At 50.5% G+C, this 19,402-nt stretch overlaps 4 protein-coding genes across 5 annotated transcripts; all 4 read left to right on the forward strand.

Annotated features, from left to right (window-relative positions):
* The first annotated feature begins 1,138 nt into the window (after positions 1 to 1,138).
* On the forward strand, positions 1,139 to 2,605 carry NCU11053 (26S proteasome non-ATPase regulatory subunit 9). The gene is made up of 3 exons (XM_001727968.2): positions 1,139 to 1,435; positions 1,497 to 1,904; positions 1,983 to 2,605. The coding sequence occupies exons 1-3, from the start codon at positions 1,283 to 1,285 to the stop codon at positions 2,109 to 2,111; spliced, it is 690 nt and encodes a 229-aa protein (XP_001728020.2). The 5' UTR covers positions 1,139 to 1,282; the 3' UTR covers positions 2,112 to 2,605.
* Positions 2,606 to 2,700: 95 nt separating this feature from the next.
* Positions 2,701 to 4,747, forward strand: ran (ran-like). 2 transcript variants are annotated; one of them, XM_011394965.1, is made up of 6 exons: positions 2,701 to 2,870; positions 2,981 to 3,089; positions 3,244 to 3,336; positions 3,431 to 3,584; positions 3,651 to 3,856; positions 3,913 to 4,747. In XM_011394965.1, the coding sequence occupies exons 2-6, from the start codon at positions 3,030 to 3,032 to the stop codon at positions 4,045 to 4,047; spliced, it is 648 nt and encodes a 215-aa protein (XP_011393267.1). In that variant the 5' UTR covers positions 2,701 to 2,870; positions 2,981 to 3,029; the 3' UTR covers positions 4,048 to 4,747. The 2 variants fall into 2 exon arrangements, with proteins under 2 accessions (XP_011393267.1, XP_011393266.1); XM_011394964.1 differs by having other exon boundaries at positions 2,849 to 3,089; positions 3,913 to 4,669.
* A 7,809-nt stretch (positions 4,748 to 12,556) lies between these two features.
* Positions 12,557 to 13,937, forward strand: NCU09268 (hypothetical protein; the record flags this gene model as incomplete). Its single annotated transcript, XM_959610.2, has 2 exons — positions 12,557 to 12,890; positions 13,068 to 13,937. 2 exons carry the CDS (start codon positions 12,557 to 12,559, stop codon positions 13,175 to 13,177), a joined length of 444 nt encoding a protein of 147 aa, XP_964703.1. The 3' UTR covers positions 13,178 to 13,937.
* A 1,475-nt stretch (positions 13,938 to 15,412) lies between these two features.
* On the forward strand, positions 15,413 to 18,897 carry NCU09267 (copper radical oxidase; the record flags this gene model as incomplete). The annotated part of the gene is made up of 3 exons (XM_959609.3): positions 15,413 to 15,463; positions 15,524 to 16,049; positions 16,100 to 18,897. The coding sequence occupies 3 exons, from the start codon at positions 15,413 to 15,415 to the stop codon at positions 18,838 to 18,840; spliced, it is 3,318 nt and encodes a 1,105-aa protein (XP_964702.3). The 3' UTR covers positions 18,841 to 18,897.
* Positions 18,898 to 19,402: the final 505 nt, after the last annotated feature.

Raw genomic sequence — 19,402 nt, forward strand, 5'->3', positions numbered from 1 at the left:
ATTAAAGCCGGGGATAAATTATAGATAAATCTATACTTAATAATTCGCCTAGCTAAGGGGACTTTATCCTATTGAAGGCGGATTTAAAATAAAAGGTTTATAACTTCTTCGTCGACTATAGGTATAAACCCTTATTTATACACCTACTAAATTCTATAGTCTAAATATTTACAATATTTAATACCAATATATTTGTATATAGTATAATAATAGATAGCGTTATTCAAATAATTAGAGGAAGTTTCCTTCGCAAGCATTTTCCTTGCAATACAATATTGGATCTAGGATATAAGAGAGTAATTAGATATTAACTTTATTTAAATTACTATTTTATTTTAAAATACTACCGTTACATACCTCGCTCTATAGAGCCTTAACCTAATCTTCGGTTAAACTATTAATATTTATAATATATACTATACTAAGAGTAGAAGACTTAGGGTATTTTAGAATAGTAATTATATAGTATATTATTTCGATAAAAATGGAGTATTAATTGATATTATTAAATAAAATAAGCGTTAGGCCTATAGTTTTAACTTTTATATAATTAATATTATAGGATTAATTATTAATTAATATAGGATATATTTAAAATATATTAATAAAGATTTATTAGGAAATTATTAAGTATTATAATATTAAGAGGGGTTATATCCTTTAAATCCTTTAATTTATTAAATTCGGCTACTATACTAATAATTTACTATAATTCGAATATAATAGACGGTCTATTAAATACTTTATTATTCTATTTAATTAAATTAAGCCTAGTAATAATAGTTAAAGTATTAGCGTTAGAAATAGGGTTAGTACTTATTTTATATTAAATATAATAAATTAGAGATTAATTAGGGATAGATTACGTAGGTGTTATTACGAATTGTTGTGGAAGGTTTACGGAAGGGTGAGTTCGGGCTAATATTATTTGGACTTATATATTTCTTATTTGTAGGTAAGTTTCGTTTATTGGGATCAAAAGCGCCGGTTATTTCTCTATAGGGAAAGTTAAAAGGTATGTATGCGACGTATTAAAGGGGTGATAGTTAATTGAGAGATTTTCTATAGTGTGGGGTCGGTCTTAGCGTATCCACTTGGGTTAGGAAGCTTTGGGTATGGGGTCGGGTTATGTGAGTACTCTACAAAGTACCTACCTAGGTAATTCACGAGCCAGCTAGGTACATACATACTCCAATCTGAGATCGAGATCTCATCATGCTTGGTGATTTCCACAACTGAGGCTTACCCTTTATAAGATATTACGAAATTACAACCCTTCACCATGAGCAATCTTCATGCGCCTACTGTCCCCTCGGGACCGACTTCTGCCCCTGTCACCAACGGCAGTGCTGCCCATCTATCCTTTGCTGAGCTCCAGCGCAAGAAGGATGCTATCGAGGGGGAGCTCAAGGCGCTCAGCGGAGTGCTTGATTCGGTTGGTCCAGTTTATATCCTTCGAGCCTTCATCATGCCAGTTGACTGATCAAATATTCCAGCACGGCGTTGACATGAACACAAACCTCCTTACTCCCGATGGCTTTCCCAGATCAGATATCGATGTTGCGCAAATCCGCACAACAAGGTCGCGCATCATCCATCTTCGCAACGACTACAAGGAGCTGATGGCCTTGATCGAGAAGCGTCTGCATGAGCATTTCGCCAGCATCCAGGACGACGACGAAGAGTCAACACCTGTTCCCACGGATCAATCCGCACCGCTGCCAGACTCGGTACCCGAAGTCCTGGAGCAGCCATTTGCCAAAGTCAACAGTGTCGTTGATAACAGTCCGGCGGCCACAGCAGGTCTCAAGGCCGGTGATCTGATTCGCAGCTTTGGTTATGTCAACCGGTCCAACCATGACAGCCTAAGGAAGGTCGCAGAGTGTGTTCAGGGTAATGAAGGGGTAAGTCGTGCCAGGCTCTGTCCATCCTCAGTAGTTGCCAACCTAGAGAAAGCTGAGCTAACCGGGTATACTTCGTAGCAAAATATCCTCGTCAAGGTCTCTCGGAGCACGGCAGGGACACGAACCCAAGAGCTTCGGCTAACGTTGACTCCTCGCCGCGACTGGGGCGGTAGAGGTATGCTTGGATGCCATATCTTGCCACTATGAAAAGGCAACCGGGGCGAGATGATGGCCTGGAACTAGGCAGAAGAAGATTGTGATACAAGAGTAGCGTCATTGGGCACCAAATCCGCTCAGATATGTTAGGGAAGAATCAGGATGCGCCATTGCCGCCTGGAAATGAGGCCTCTTTGGGAATTTGCTTTGTAATGAAGGAAACGACGGATCTGAGACTGACTGGCATTCGAAAGATGAACCAAAAAGCCAAGACGCCAGGGGGTTCTCCCTCACCGTAGTAACGAGGCCAGAACCAAAACAAAACAAACGAGCTTGAACGAGCAAACCTGATGACAAAATGGAAAAAGAGATAGATGGATAAGGTCGATGCCATGAGAGTGCGCATTCACTGTAGCCCAACGCTTGAAACCTCTGGTAGGTTCAGTTCTTTGTTCCCGACACGCGACTGTCAGCACGTCAGCACGTCAGGAGCAGAAAATAAGACACGAACGGACGGCATTGCGGCAAGACGGAGTGAATGGCAGCCTCATCGATCGGTTTGACTTTGCGCGCATCAGGTTCGTTGCCTTCAGTTGGTTGAGGGTACCGCACTGACCAGGCGGGTCACGTGCCCGTCACCTAACAAGCACCCCGCCGCCCAACGAGTTTTTCGTCAAGGCTGGTGGCCCATTCATTCCCTTGAGCGGCGGTGCCTTGAAAACACAACATCATCCACCAGGCTGTCTGAGGTCCACTGCTTCCTCTCTTTTTGACCACACCCATTTTCCCACCCTCTGCAAAATCGCAAAGGTGCGTCTCTAGTTCGATTTGGATCCCTCCCTCCCTCGCCCTTATTTAACCATTCGATACCCCGCCCATCTGTGTCGCTCCGACCGGTCGATAGCTGACTTTCCCAAAAGGACTTGTTTACCTGCTTCTTTTCGCCTGCGATATTAAGCATCATACACAATGGCTGCCGCGACCCCTACTTTCAAGCTCGTCCTCGTCGGTGACGGTGGTACCGGCAAGGTCAGTCCACATCCCACCCTCCGCGAACATGGACGGTATCATCATCAAACACCATCGGCGCTCCAGTGTATATCGCTGTGCTGCGGGGTGGTGTTGGTGGGTACCCGTCTGCTTGCTGGGACTTGTTGCGCTAACATGATGATGCCATCACCAGACCACCTTCGTCAAGCGCCACTTGACTGGTGAGTTCGAGAAGAAGTACATGGCCACCCTCGGTGTCGAGGTCCACCCTCTCGGCTTCAGCACCGTAAGTCTTGATGGCCCTCGATTACAACAAACGTGTGCTTGCACGCGCGCTCGCTCGACGAACCCGATGCTGACCCAACCATCCCCCCGTGCAGAACTTCGGCCAGATCCAGTTCGACGTCTGGGATACCGCCGGTCAGGAGAAGTTCGGTGGTCTCCGTGACGGTTACTACATCAACGGCCAGTGCGGTATCATCATGTTCGATGTCACCTCCCGCATTACCTACAAGAACGTTCCCAACTGGCACCGTAAGCGCCCCTCATCATGCAGAACCCGTCACGACGTATGACAGCCCTCTCTGACAACACATCTAGGTGATCTCACCCGTGTCTGCGAGAACATCCCTATCGTCCTCTGCGGTAACAAGGTCGACGTGAAGGAGCGCAAGGTCAAGGCCAAGACCATCACCTTCCACCGCAAGAAGAACCTCCAGTACTACGATATCTCCGCCAAGTCCAACTACAACTTCGAGAAGCCCTTCCTCTGGCTCGCTCGCAAGCTCGTCGGCAACAACGCTCTCGTATGTTATCCCACCCCCAGCTCCATGAGAGGTCTGATGTCTAACTGTGTCTCTAGGAGTTCGTCGCTGCCCCCGCTCTTGCTCCTCCTACCGCCGTTGTCGACCAGGAGCTTATGGAGAAGTACCGCGCCGAAATGGACGAGGCCGCCCAGATGCCTCTTCCCAACGAGGAGGACGATGATGATCTCTAAGCGGATGGATAGGGTCGGCTTCAGGGCCCGGCTCAGGCGGAACACCCCTGGTCAGGAGTCATGGAGTTGTGGGAAAATGAAAGATTGGTAATGTCCGTTATGAAAGGATGAGCGGGTCTTCCAGACGCAAATGACAAAAAAAACAATTACTTCGCATTCGGGGCAGTCGCCGGTCCGGAACCAGGTTGGAGAGAAACTAGCCTTTTGTCACCACGTCGTCTTGGAGGATGAGGGAAAGCGGTCGAAGTCTGTCTAAAGCGAGAAAGACGAGACAGTAAAAGAGAGAGAGAGGTCGTCGATTTCAAAGGCCATTTTATGTTTTCATTTTGCAATGGGAAGTTGAAAGGGTGAGCTGCTAATGTGGTTGCTGTTGTTGGACTTTGCCGACATAGCTTACACGACGACAAAGATCATACCCCCATTATCACAGCATGTGGACATGACACTCGATCTGAATGAGAGAGCGCGAACTTAGCCAAAGCAACTGGGGAGGTAGACCTGCATGTTTTTCTTCGCTTTTCAGCATAAACGACTCCCGCTTTATTTAGTAGGTAGATTATCTAGATAGGTACACACAACGCACCACAAAATACCCTTTTGGTAGACACAGGTTTTAGCCACCACTTTATGGTGCTCATAGGCCGTCAATGAAGTTGAATGTTGATATCAAACGGCAACAATGAGGAACCGACGAAGCGATAAGGTTAGGCGGTGAGGCCCATCCGTACATACGTATGTAGTGTACCACCCCGCCGGCCGGCGCGTTCCAACGCCAAAGTGCTACGTGGGGGCGATGGGCTCGGGCTCCCTGGCATCCTGGCAATGACATCAAACCACAGCTTTCGTTTCTTTTGTCGTGTCACCCTCACAGGCGTTTTTGCCTGCCACTGCCGCGATCCCTTGCTTCTTCCACTTGCTACGAGTCACTGTGTAATTAGCGCCTGCGCTGAAATCAGGCCGCATGGCAAGCATGGTAATAGAAGTCAGTTATTGGCACAGCTGTACGCTGTAGTGTGAAATCATATTTGTCAGCGCCAAGTTGCCAAGCCGAGGGAAGAGATGGGGAAAGATGCCTGCCGACGTTTGTTGACTTCAACTTGGAGTTGGAGCGGGGCCAACGACTTCCAACAAGTCACGGCGGACAAAGTCAGGTCAAAGTCAGGTCAAGGTCAAGGTCAGGTCAAGGTCAGGTCAATGTTTAACGAACCGAACCAAAGGACCAGCCAGGGCCCGGCGACGGCCATATGAGGGCCACGGTCGGGACACGGTCAGCTGGTCTACGATCCGGTCTACGATTAGGTCTACTGTCAAGGTCTACTGTCAAGGTCAGGTCCACTGTCAAGTTCAGACAGGCAGGCACCTCTAGGCAGGCAGGCAGGTACCCTCTAGGCAGGCAGGCGGGAGTCAAACAGCCTGTAGTCAAGCAACGCCGACGCGGACGGGGTAAACCAACCTAGGCAGAGTCGACTCCATGACGGGTTCAGACTAAGGTATCGACACCAACAACCCGAGAAGGATGCCCACAAGCCGAGAGTTCGGAGGACCTTAGCCTTAGCCTTAGCCTTAGCCTCAGGACTCGGGGCTCTGTTGCGAAAGGTGATGGAGCATGGTTGGTGAAGATGAGGAGCCCGGCAGTGAGGTTAGGAGTAGGAAGGTGGGAAGAGCTGGACTGATTGTTTTTGTCGATGAGAGCCCGTCTACCAGATATTGGGGGCTTGAGACGGATGGGGATGGAGATAATGGGTGCGGCTGTACGTTCACTCGACAAGTTTACTCGGCAAGTTTACTTGGATGATGTCGATCGTTTTGGGTCGTATGTATTCGTCAGCTGGTTGATTATGGACGACTTACCGCGGGATAATCCAGTCGGCGAATCGGGCAGCTGTGGGAAATTGGAAGAGAAGTATTTGGGTCGAGACTGCTGCCTAGTGGCGGCAGCTGAGCAAGTGCTTCAGCTTCAGTTACCTAGTCGAGGTGGTGAAGGATGGAGATGGAATGGAACGTGGAGGGATGAGCATAGTGTGCTTGATTCGATTGATCCCGTTTCGAACACAGTCATGGAACGCTCGTTGGAAAGTGAGGTGCGGCAGGGGCGGGAAAGTTCTCTATCGGGCAAATTTGAACCAGAGGCCACCGTCGCCTTTCGCGATACGGCTCTTGCCTCAACATATCGACGAAAACCGGACTGAATCCTTCTTTCCAGGCAGGCAGTCGGTCCGGACTGGTCCAGACACAACTGGATTACCTCTAGTGATCTTCAGGCACCACAAAGTTGTCAAGCCTCTTTAAAAGGAAGGATCTACCTGTTGTCGTCTGATGACTTGAATTGACTGGTTACCTAAAGGTTGTTTCACTTGGTTCTGACGCCAAAATCCCTTCTGGCGTTGATAGAGGCTCCATCGATATGTTGACGCCCGCCTCTCTGTGTCATCTTCTCTGGCACAAAGCTTTGGGACATTGTTCATTTTATGGTTCGAACCCCTTCAGTCTCAGTTATATACGCACGAAAATGGGCACTGATAGTTCTCTCTCTGTCATCACTCGCCACCGAAACCGTCAAGTGCTTGCCTAACTTGAACAAAAAGGGCTTTGCGGAACAGGCCATGTTCAGGGTATTCTTGTGTTTCTGGTTCTCATTCAAAAGGGTGGTTGACCTGCGGCCTCATGGTGGCGTGAAACTAGATATTAGGTTGTTTCAACACAAAGAAGCAGCCTTCCATCTTTCCCTACCTACCTATCTCTACCTCCCTGTCCATCCCGTGATAAAAACAACACAAAGGGTACCGAGGCAAGACCAAATGCCAGGGGAAGGTGCACATGGACTGTGAAAGAAGAAGAACAAGCGGCAGAAGTAGACAGGAAGTTATAATCATCAGTATTGAGACTTGGTTTCCCCTTTCTATCGTTACAGATTCTACTCGTACTCCTACCTAGCTCGAAGTTAGATCCCATCGGACGGATGGAGACTAACACTCTCACAGTCACGGGCATCCCCACAGCCATGGACACTCAGGTCCTCACTGACACCGACATTGACCCCAAAAATCAATCAGACGGCGACAGAGCCACCACATGAAACGAGAAAAGCAAAAGAAAAGGGATAACGATACGGCCGCTGTAGTACTGGGTTCCATCACCGGCGGGACCTTCACTTGCTTGGCTGGTCGGTGCACTTTTTTTAAAGTGGTACATTCATCGGACTGTACGTTGAGGATTGCGAGACGACGAAGTTAATCCCCGTCTGAGTTTGAGTTCGAGAACGAGTTCGGATTTGTCTGCTGGACAAGGCGGTTATGGTTCCGGGGCTGGGGATGGTTCTGAGTCTGGTTCTGAGTCCGGTGCTGATGGTGCTAGGGGGGAATGGGCGAGATGGACGAGATGGGCGTGGCGGCTCATCGAGGAGAAAAAAAAATTCCTGGAGCCTTTAGCCGAATTGTTCACGGGTCTGACGGGTCTGGCGGGTCTGACGGGCGTGACAGACCAACTAGGTCTAGCTCGCATCAACTTCCAATCGGCCAAGAGCGAGGGAGGAGCAAGAATAAGATACGGGTCTGACTCTGAGGGACAAGATCAAAATGAAGAAGAGGGAAGAATAAGTCAGGACCCGTTTCAACTTTCAGGACCCCCGCGGCAACAACATTGGGGTGTTGGGCATGGTAATGGGGTGTTTGAAGCTGGGGATTATTGGAATTGTAGGGAACGTGACAAGAGGGGAAGTCTTGAAAAGGAATACGGGTATGCAGCCATCGATGATTGACGGTGACCGAGCTGGGGAGTAAGAGGGGAAGTGGTGTGGAGAGCACTCCCGGTTTCAGCAACACGGAGGTATAGAAGATGGAAGAGGAAGAGGAAGAAAAGAGGAGGTAAGGGATACTTGACTTGTGTTGCCTTCATCGCCTGATCGATCACTGGAGTCGCCTGGCGATAGGTCTGCGGGTAGTCGCGAGTCCGGTGAGGTGGTTACCTAATGTGTACTTGGAGGCATAAGTATAATATCGAACGGGCATTGAAGGACATCTGCTGTTCCACCGCTAGCAAGAATACCTCGAGAGTGAAAAGAATGACCATGACATTGATCAAAGGACATCAACATTTGATGCCAACATGTCAGGACACCGAGAGGAAGATGTACTTTCCGGTTCCGTCGAAACCATGACATCGACCAGGCCTTTCTCCTTGCTTCCTATACACTCTCACCGGCTTCAACAGCGCTGAAACGTAATCGCAAACTGTCCGCTTTGTCTCATAATCAGAGATTCATCAAGCAAGGTACTTCAACATGCACATCGCAGTTGACTCCGGCACTCTGCGGATGGAATACCATGATACCTCTCTACCTACCTCTAAATGGCCTTTAGGGACACTGGATATTTGTGTCTAAATTTACATAGCTAATGCTAATACGCATGGTAATGACAAGGTGGCTCTCGAGACGTCCAATTTGACGATTCCAAGTCCTTCCTTTTTTAGTGTAGCTCTTCGTCGTCGGAGCCGGTGCCGGTGCCGGAGCCGGTCACCCAGCGGAGCAAAGCAGAGCGGAGAAGACGGAGTGGACCCAAACACGGAACGGGCCGAGGGGAGCGGGTCACGGTACGTACACAACTCACGGAGTTTTTTGGTGAATGAGAAAGAAAAACCGAAACAAGTTCCCACCCCAAAAAATTTCACACGTGCACAGACCACCAGAACCTCTTCACAGGAGGGGTATAAAACCTCTCCCTCCCTCCCACCTTTTGGGATTCTCTTTTTCTCTTTTTTTTTTCTTCATGTCGACAATACTTCAGTGAGTCTACCCCCCTACTATTAGGATCTGTACCACTGAAAATGTTACTAACCACACCACCCACCAACAGGAGAATCATTTCTATAGTATTTGTCCTCTTTTGTGTTCCCTAAAGGAGCCACAGATCCCACCCGGGTTGATGAACTATATCCTCGTTTCCCAACAGTGAGGTCCCTTTTATTTTACTCTCGCTCTGCCTGAAAAGGTGGCGATCTTGCTTCACTGCATGATTGTATAGAGAGTGGCGATGATCTGTACCCCGATTTCCCAAGGTCTGCCTTCGGGCGCTTGGGCGGGGTGGGTTTCGATGGAAGTCTGACCGGCCTACATCACACACTTTTTTTTTTTTCATTGTGCTCTTGGGCTCCCTTTTTTGGGCGGCTCAGGACGCGAGGAAGAAAGATACCTGCTACCTACTTAGTGGCGGGTGTACTGCTGGTGGATGGCATGGGTGTGTTTTGCTTGTGGACATCACTGAACAGTTTGAGTTGATCTCAGTCGGCGTTCAGCTGTGATTCAGACGATCGCGATGAGGTCTGGGCTCAGACTTCTTGTCTTCATCGTACCTGGAGTGTTTGCATCATTCGACCCAAGTGCAGAGCAGGTCGGCAGCATCTGAGCAGAAGGAGGACTTGTCCCTGCACCATTGATGGAATCCATATCACAAGAAGTGTTCGTCGCGGATGGCTTGGATATCAGATGAATTGCCTTTCTGTTTCTGCTCGGCAGTTGGTCGACATTGTTTCGGTCTTGATGATGCTCCTGGCATTTGCCGCTGGCGTTCAAGCACGTTGCGCGATGTGGAAGTGTTCCTCCAAGTGTCTCGAAGCGATGTGCTTAAAGAGACAATCAAAGCAGACCTTCACGGATGTGAGAGGATCAGCCAATGTGCCTGCCTTGACGTGATTGCGGCGAAAAGCTGAGAGCTGTGTGATGCCTTGCCTTTGCTTCTTTGAGCTCCAACAGCAACAATGGCAGAGTCTTAGAATCTTGAACAGTCTGGTGTCTCGACCATTCTGCGTCCTGCTCCAAAGATTAGCGTTGTTCATTCCCATGAGGTAAACCCCAAACAAACTATTTGATACAAATCAATAACTTCAAATTCCATTTTCACTGTGACATTCTCCCCCCACGTTGCCAGGCCTCAGGCTTACACTCCATCCGGATATTGTACGGATGCGCAGAGTCATGAACCAACATTGAAAAATGCGATTGAAGAGGTCACTGGTAAACCAACATGTCAGCTTGAACCGATCAATCCCGTATTCTCTTACCGCTTGCAGCGCAATGCAACGCTGACTTATACGCAGCAAAGACACTGTCGATAAGATATTTTGCGCTCAGCTCGTGGCAAGAAGCATTGGTCAATCCCTCATCCCAAGCAACTATGTAACCATTGACATTAAGAGGGGGGTGCCGTGGTCTCTCTATTGATTCGCCGTAGGAGCAGTCGTTCGTCTTGCTACTGCGTATAGTCGTTAGTCTGCCACTAGCGCTCAGCATCACCGTTGAACGACATGATGCTGCATTGACGCCCTTGACAAGATTGCGATAGCCCTCGATAGTTTGACGCAGGTGACAACTTGAAGACTATTAGATTCTTAGCCGCCTTGACTAGTCAGGGGCAAGATATTAGGATCAATGTCGTTCCTGCAGCTCATCGCGGTGTACCGGCATAAATGTTTGCAGTAGTCTATGATCAGACTCCAGAAGGCGCCACAACAGCAAGCCTCCTCCCAAAAAGCAATGGGAGGCTTGCGTTGGCGTTCCGGGGAAAGGAATAAGGGGCTTGGTGGCAAATTCACTCCTTTCTTGTTGCTGGATTGCTAGGATAGGTCGCAACTGGGTGCCGAGACAGTCTTGAGCCATGTAGCAACCGCTGTTTGAGGTGAGTCAAGCATTTCTTGAACGCTGACCGAAATTGAAAGCCACTCCAGAGTATTGGACAGTTTATACAATGAATTGAAGGTATCGTCGTTTAATGGGGGTTCTAGGGCTGACAGGGCTTGCGCAGCTGACGTTGGCCAGACCTGCCGAACTCCGCGCCCGCAACAGAACCACGGTACGTTCCCCGCGAGCATCTACAACCCAGACCGTGGTGGATCCGACTCTGGTTCGAGATTGCCGCCGACGAGGTGACCCAGCTCCTCGGTGAACATAACATCAAGGCTGCCCGTTTCATGCGGGGGTGGGTGTTCGATGTGATAGCTCAAGGCAGGTTGGTCGATGCGGCTGAACTGATTGAGAACGTGCCCATGCTGCTATGTCAAGAAGCTGGGTAGAAACATTTGCGTTCAGGCATTGTAATTTCTCACGTGGTGGCAGATGAATTGACCGCCGAAGGACATCAGCGCCAGACCGATTCAAGGAGAATATCCGAAACTGCAAAGCCATGCGATTTTCAAGGATATTAGGCATGGAATCGAGCCATGTGTGCGTAGGAAGGTAGGATAGCAGTAACAGCAGGATGCAAAACAGGAAATTATTGAAAATAGTTAAACGGTGTAAATCCGATGAAGTCTCGCATACACCCTGCTGACCATGATGCCGACCCAGTGTCTGGAAGGACTGCATACACTCTTCAGGGACGTCTTCGTACACTTGTACACTCAGCCGGCCGGTCGGCAAAATAAGGAATTCTTGCACGGAGTCAGGTCATACCCCGATATAACGTTGAAACGGAAAATCCCGAGTAAATTCGAGCGGGGACAATAAACTGGGGTACATCCGCCACCAAGCTGCCAGATTCAGCCTTTCAACATCAAGTGTACACCTAGTTGTGACCAGTGTGCATTATGCCTTGCATGTGAGATCAGGTAGAGTGCCGTTGCCGGATACGAGTTTTCCGGGCAACAACGCATGCCCGGGATGACTGATGGACTTTCTAATATAGGCATCCGAAAAGGGATAGGGCACACTTGAATGGTAAGACCACTGTGCATGTAAAAGGTTGCTTGATGATAAAGCATTGGAGTTGACATTAGAGTGTTGTGATTGGTCTCTGGATGACCTAATGGTAAGGTAACTCCGACTTGGAGGATTGTTTATGGGTTGCGGTCAACGAATGTGTCGTACAAGGACTGACTTGGACGGGCTGTTGGTGTATACTGTATAGACAGCTTCGAAGAGTGGTTTACTCAACCCTTTTAGTGTTCAGACCCATTCGTTAGTGTCAGATCATGTCAGGGAAGGACGTTTTGGGGGGGTATGATGGTTGTTAGGTCTTGATAAGGAATACTGGGTGTGATGAAGGAGGGTGTGGGTTACACTTGGACGGCCGACGCTTGGATGATGGCATGTCGTTCACGATCCCAAGTCCAAGGTTCAGGACGGTGTATTGATGGGCCTCTTGTCCCGCAAAGGGTGGCTTGAACGGGTTTTGACCAAAATTAGGGACAGTGGATGGGCAAGGGAAATCATTGGCTCCTGAATCTCACCCCGGAGATTTCACTTTGCTTTTTTGGCGGTGCTGAGCCGTGGACAAGGACAAGATGGTGATGCTGCAGGGCTGGCCCTCGTGATTGACATGTTGACTTGACCGCCTTATGGGCGGGGGAAAATGCGAATCGTATGCGATTGATTACCCGAGATCTTGCAGGTGATTCTCTTGCGGCGTCAGTTTTTGGGGATGAAAAGGGCCCTGATGACAGTTCGGAGTTGAGAAGCACCGAGGCTGACACCAAAGAGCCTTGTCTCTCTGGAGCCTTGAATGCGCTTCTTTCCCCTATGGTAGAGGTGACCAAAAGCGAGAGAGGTGTCGACAATGGAGCTGAAGGTTGCCCGGCGCAAGACTGTCTCAGTCGTCAGTTGGTGATGGCGGGGTTATCCGAACAGCCAGCCCGAGCCGCCCGTGTCTTTGGAGTCGCTGATGGACCCCGCGTTCCATTTCCAGGACTGACTGGCGATGGGCTGAGTTTGGGTTGCGCTTTGGGGTATCATTATTCTGCGAAATTGGAAGAGGAGGAGGGTCGTCAGCCGAGCCGAGCTGTAGGTAGCACAGTTATCACATTTGGCAGGATCAAGACAAGAAAAGGGAGGAAGTGGAAAGTGGAAGCTCGAGGTAAGTACCTTGGTACTTGGGCATTCGAATTCCTGCACTTCATACATAGTGGAGCCGAAGGAATGCCCCAAGAACTCACAGAACCCTAACCCCCAGATGCCACGACCACACCTACTATGTCTAGCGACGCCATTTTGGTCAAGTCTGTCTGACCAAGACACACACACACGGTGACAGGAGGGTGTGTGCCAGAAACATCCATGATACCGCGATATCTTCTCGGTGAGGCCCGCGGAGTACTCCGGTCCGAGGCGGGTTTCATCGCGGGCTCGCTTGATGGACGTTAAACCTTTTTGATGGTCTTCAGCCCTGTCCGGAAACAATAGTCATTCAGTCAGTCACATATTGAAAGGAACTGGCGACACGCCTTTTGCTCGGCGATTCCATCTCGGCGAGGAGGAGGATGCCATCAGGAACCAGGACGACCAACAACCGACGGCGAACTAAGAGTGAGATGATAACGCTGCGCCAATGTCCTCTTTATCACACTCAGTGCGTCATGGGCTGATGTTCCGAACACTCAGTCTCCAGTCTTGATCATGGACGAAAACTCGACGAAAATCGAAGTCCGGGAAGGCACATGGAAGTGCAGTGAGAAATCTCAGGCTTGGAGGAGACACCGCTGCCCTGCATCTGCAAGGTACCCGGTACCTTCCTTGTCTTGATGGGAGAGCTACGGTGTGAAGGAAGGAAGACAGACACTTTGGGCAAGAGCAAATGCTTCTGGACCGATCGGTCAATGGGCAAGAGCTTCGTTGACTTCTGCAGTTGGTCACAGGTCGGAGTTTCACTCATACGCAGGGCAGCCAGGGCATGAAGCCCTCGTCTTTTCTGCTTCCTGAATTGGAAATGTCCAAGACAACCAAGACAATTTGATGGACTAGACTAGGCAGGCAGGCAGGCAGCCAGGCTTCACACTGAGTTGAGATTCTCACACCGACCAACCACTACTACGAACCTCACATTTTATCTTCACATTCGTCAACATCACCAGACTCATGATCAATCAGCACCTCTACGCCACAGGCAACTTTTCGGCTTTACCATGACGACACAAGGCCAAATAACCACAAGGACCACTGCGTATCCATACTCGCGGCACCACAGTTAGCCATCCCGATGCGGGGATTGTGGGCATTGGTCAGTCATCCCAGACGGCCTCGTGTGGCTTGCGGTGGCACTCCGGAAAGGCTGACCCGGCCAAGTCTTTCCAGATGTCCTGATGCTACCTTGGCTACTTACCCCTTCCTCCCCATTGCATACATACTGTAGAGGCAGTACCTCGCTCACTCACCACTCATCCCACCTCACTCCTATACTACAACTCAACCAGGGTGATACGAGTTGACAAGTCGGCCTCGACCACTCTGCTGCAGTTAATCTCCACATCAACTGTTACCGAAATCCGAGTCTACTGCATCAAAGCTCGACCGGCCAACCGAGATTGACCCGATCCTGCCACGAGTTTTCCCTCTGTCAAGAGTTGGAGACGGAACAATGGCACCTCCAGGTTGTTTTAGTGCAGCCGTTGCCTCGTTCACAGCAGCAGGCTGCTTTCATGAATGAGTTGGGCCTTAGCTATACGGTTTACCCAAGGCCACAAGTGTGGTGATACAACATGGCGGCCATGCGCTTTTCCTGTCGTGTAGGTTCGGAATCAGTCTCACCCACTGCCTGCTTTCCACTACACCGCCGCGAGTTCATGTACCTTTCCTGGGCTTACCTTACTTATACGGATCATGCCGTGCTCGCTACACCCACCGGCTGCTCCCATGGTGCCGGCTACACCACCTATGCCAGCTCCTTCTTCCTCTTGCATTTCCAAGAGCAAAATCAGTCTATTGAGAGCACTAGGGGTCATCAGATGCACCATTGTCAACTAGCCCAAATATTACCGTCTTATCGCAACCCATGTTAGTCGTTTGGGAAACTTACAAATATATCCGTTGTAGAATACCAAAGTTTCCCAAGGCTGGCCCAACACGATGCTACCCTCATCCATATACCCCTGCCGGGATCCCCTCCCTTCCCCCAGCTCCATGACATGCAAGCAATATGGGCTATGCAATATTGTCCATCAGCAGCTCACACTTTCTGGTACGATGAGATGGTCTGCACTACACTGGCACACCCTCTCTCACTGTGCTCACATGGCAGCATCAGAACAACATCCCTCATCCGGCACCCACACCTCCCTCCATGAACTTGGCTTTTCGCTTACCGGCAACCACCAAGAAGGGTGGCAAGGGTGTCTGTTACTCTCCCGTTGGCTTGTTGCAACCAAAGATTCGAAGAAAAAAAAAAAAAAGAAAAAAAAAAGTCACTGGTACTTCGTATTGCCATTTCTTATTCTCATGGCTCAACTTCGCCTACAGATGTCAGCCATGGTGTTACCTGGCCATGGAAGATATATAGCTATCATGTTCTCCTTCATCGGTAATGCCTCCTTCTTTTTCGATATCCCCTTCTCTTGAACTCGCTGTCGTGCTGGTGTCCGCCATAGGACATAACACTTTTCCATCATGAGGGCAATTCAAGCAGGGGCCGTCTTGACCTCTCTTCTTCTGTCTTCAGTAAGCCTCATTTTTGACATGTGCTTTGTTCTCATGATCCATGGCTAACTATGCGCCCAGCTACCACTTACACTTTCCCAACTCGTCATCCCCACCAATCTTCCAGGCGTTTGGGAATACGATGGTTGTTATACCGAGGTCGACCGAACCATTGGCGCGGCCACTTATGCTGATGGCGAGGACATGACCAATGAGGCTTGTATCTCCTTCTGTTCCGCAAGAGGCTTCCAGTATGCCGGAACCCAATACGCACAAGAGTGTTATTGTGGTGAGAGCATTGCCACTACTGCTCAAAAGCTCGAGGATTCACAATGCAACATGGCTTGCAAGGGAAACGCAACAGAGCCGTGCGGAGGCCCCTCGAAACTGTCCATTTTCCACAGCTCTGCCGCCGTCGGGCCTCAGGCGAACCCTGGTGTCAATGGCTATTCTCTTCTTGGTTGCTACTCGGAGGGGACAACCGGTCGAGCACTTACCTTCGTTGTTGGTACCATCCCAGGCGCAAATATGACGGTGGACAAGTGCACGGCCGCCTGTGATGCTTCTGCTTACAAGTACGCGGGTGTGGAATATGGCGGTGAATGCTGTAAGTTTTCTCGAAACCGCTTGAAAGGGAGTCCATGCTGACTTTAGCAGACTGCGGTAATCGCATCTCGAATGGAGGTGCCCCCGCGACCAGCGGATGCACCACGCTTTGCAACGGCAACAGCACCGAGATCTGTGGCGGTGGTAATCGCCTCAATATCTACATCAAGGGAAATCCCCCGCCAACTTCGACCGTCTCCGGCATCATTGCCATTACATCTTCAGCCGTTCCTGACCCCCAAGACCCCGCTCAGCCGGCGTCCGTTGGAAACTACGACTGGTACGGATGCCGCACCGAGGCCACTGGCAACCGTGCTTTGAGCGCTGCTACCACTGCGTCGGATGAGATGACACTCGAGGCCTGTAGCGCCTTTTGTGCTGCCTACACCTTCTTTGGTGTAGAATATGCCCGCGAATGCTACTGTGGCAACAGCCTCAATGCCGGGTCTGTGGCCGCACCCGACTCTGACTGCAGCATGACCTGCGCTGGTAAATCCACAGAGTACTGCGGCGCTGGAAACCGGCTGTCTGTCTATGCCAAAAATGGCACCGAGCCCCCAAGCACAACAGTCGCTCCTAGCTCCACCGTTTCGTCTGCAATCCCCCAACCCACCGGTCTCCCCGAAGGTTGGGCTCCTCAAGGCTGCTGGACTGAGGGAACCACTGGCCGTCTCCTCAATCACCAGGCACCCGACAGCCAGACTAATTCTCAGGTTGTCTGTGCCACGTATTGCGCCTCACAGGGATACTCCATCTCCGGGACCGAATATGGCGTTCAGTGCTTCTGCGGAAACTCGCTCTTTAACAGTGGAGCGAAGGTTGACGACAGCCAGTGCAGCGTCAATTGTCCAGGGGACGCAAGCCAAAAGTGCGGCGCAGGTGATAGACTCACCATTGTTTCCCGTGGTGAACCCCAAGTGGACCTTCCTCCAGCTCCGAAAGGGACGGTGGGTGACTGGGCCTACAAAGGCTGCTATGAAGACAACCTCAACAACCAACGCACATTCTTCTGGCAATCCGAGTTCCCCAATGTCATGACGCCCAAGATGTGCCTCGATCGATGTGCCGAATACGGATACATGGCTGCTGGTCTCGAATATGGACAAGAGTGCTACTGCGGTGACCCGGCCAACATTGGGACATCCGGTGCCACCAAACGCCCCGAATCGGAGTGCAACATTGTCTGTCCCGGTGAGACATCGTCCATTTGCGGTGGTGGTAGCCGCCTCACAACCTACTTCTGGACAGGAACACCCTTTTACTCGTGGGACTTCCCCCAGGATTATAGGGCGGGCAAATATGAACTACTCGTCAACGGCGTTACCGTTCCACTGATGACGTCCGAAACCATCCAAGGCAAAATCAGCTTCCTTTCCAAATGGGGAACTGGACCTGCCAACGAAACGGGTGCATATGAGCTCGATCTGTCCAAGATCGGTACCAATGCGGCCTTCCGTGAACTTCATCTCAAGACTGATGTATTCTGTGCCGGTGGTGTGACCTTGCCCGACAAGGTAGGCCGCCAGCTGACTGTGGGAGGTTGGTCTGGAGACTCTACCTACGGCACTCGTCTGTACTGGCCTGGTCATGACTGGGAGGAAAACGTCAACGAGCTGAGCTTGCAAGCCGGTCGCTGGTATCCCAGCGCCATGATCATGGCCAATGGCTCCATCTTTGTGATTGGAGGCGAGACTGGCTCAAACGCTGCCGCTGTCCCTTCCATTGAGGTCTTGCCCTATACCGGAACCAAACCACTCTTCATGGAATGGCTTGAACGCACCGATCCCAACAACCTCTACCCCTTTGTCGCAGTCCTGCCCAGCGGTGGCATCTTTGTCCAATACTGGAACGAAGCCAGAATCCTAGACGAGAAGACCTTTGCCACCATCAAAGTACTGCCCAAGGTCCCCGGCGCCGTCAATGACCCCACATCCGGGCGCACCTACCCCTTGGAAGGCGCCGCCGTCCTGCTCCCGCAGCGCTACCCATACTCCGAGAACCTTGGCGTCCTCATCTGCGGCGGTTCCAACGTAGGCCCCGGCTACGCCCTCGACAACTGCGTGTCCACCCGTCCCGACGATGCCAACCCGACATGGGTCATCGAGCGCATGCCATCCTTCCGCGTCATGCCATGCATGGCTCCCTTGCCGGACGGGACTTACCTGATCGCCAACGGCGCCCACCACGGTGTCGCCGGCTTTGGTCTCGCTAACAACCCGAACCTGAACGCCCTGCTCTACGACCCTACAAAGCCCTACGGCTCCCGCATCACAGTCATGGCCAACACCACCATCGCGCGCATGTACCACTCCGAAGCCATTACTCTCCTCGACGGACGCGTCATGATCTCCGGCTCCGACCCCCAAGATGCCGTCAATCCCGAGGAATACCGCGTCGAGGTGTTCGTCCCGCCTTATCTCCTCAACGGCAAGCCGCGGCCGACATTCACCCTCGCAAACAGAGACTGGGACTGGAATCAAAAGACCATTCCCTTCACCCTTGGCGCTGCCGCCCGCAACGGCGCCATCACCGTCACCCTTTTGGGATCGGTATCTAGCACCCACGGCAACTCGATGGGCGCCAGGACCATCATGCCCAATGTGCAGTGCACGGGTACGTCTTGCACTGTAGACGCGCCGCCTAATGCGCATACTGCGCCGCCCGGATGGTATCAGTTCTTTGTACTGGACGGAGGAGTGCCGGCTGTGGGAGTGTATGTGAGGATTGGAGGGGATCCGGCAGGGTTAGGCAATTGGCCTAATACTGATGGGTTTTCGAAGCCGGGGATTTAATTCTATGATGGTTGAGATTTGGTTGATTGTTTAGTTCTCTTCGTTTGTTGGTTATTGTATGATAGTTTTTTTTTTTTTGTTTGGGTTTTTTTTTTTTTTTTTTTTTTTTTTCCCCTTCTCGGATAGTATCTGTACTTTTGGATGCGGAAGGTGGGCTTAGCATCTCTTGAATATTAGGAAGGAACACGATGGATATCCCCTAGTCCCAGTAGCAGATGGAGAGTAGTGACTGGTAGTGGTGTTGGTAGTTATCGTTGGACCTGACATAAGATGATATGGCTTCCCTTTTTTCATACCTAGGTACTCTCCCGCTGATATCTTGTCTTGTCTTTGTGTATGGTTTCTCTCTCTTTTGCCACCGTAGGGGTTGACAGCGTAAGGGTAAGAAGGGTATGAGATGAAGTGATACCAAACAAACATGAATCTTTTTACACAGGTACCTACTTATATCCTTCACAATGTCTATAGTGCAATGCATGATCGTGCAATCATTCGTCTTGTCCTTGATCTATTCTGTACTCTATGACAATCGACTAACATGACTTATAACATGTCTTCTGAT

Source organism: Neurospora crassa, linkage group I, assembly GCF_000182925.2.
Source record: "Neurospora crassa OR74A linkage group I, whole genome shotgun sequence".
NCBI classification, from domain to species: Eukaryota; Fungi; Ascomycota; class Sordariomycetes; order Sordariales; family Sordariaceae; genus Neurospora; species Neurospora crassa.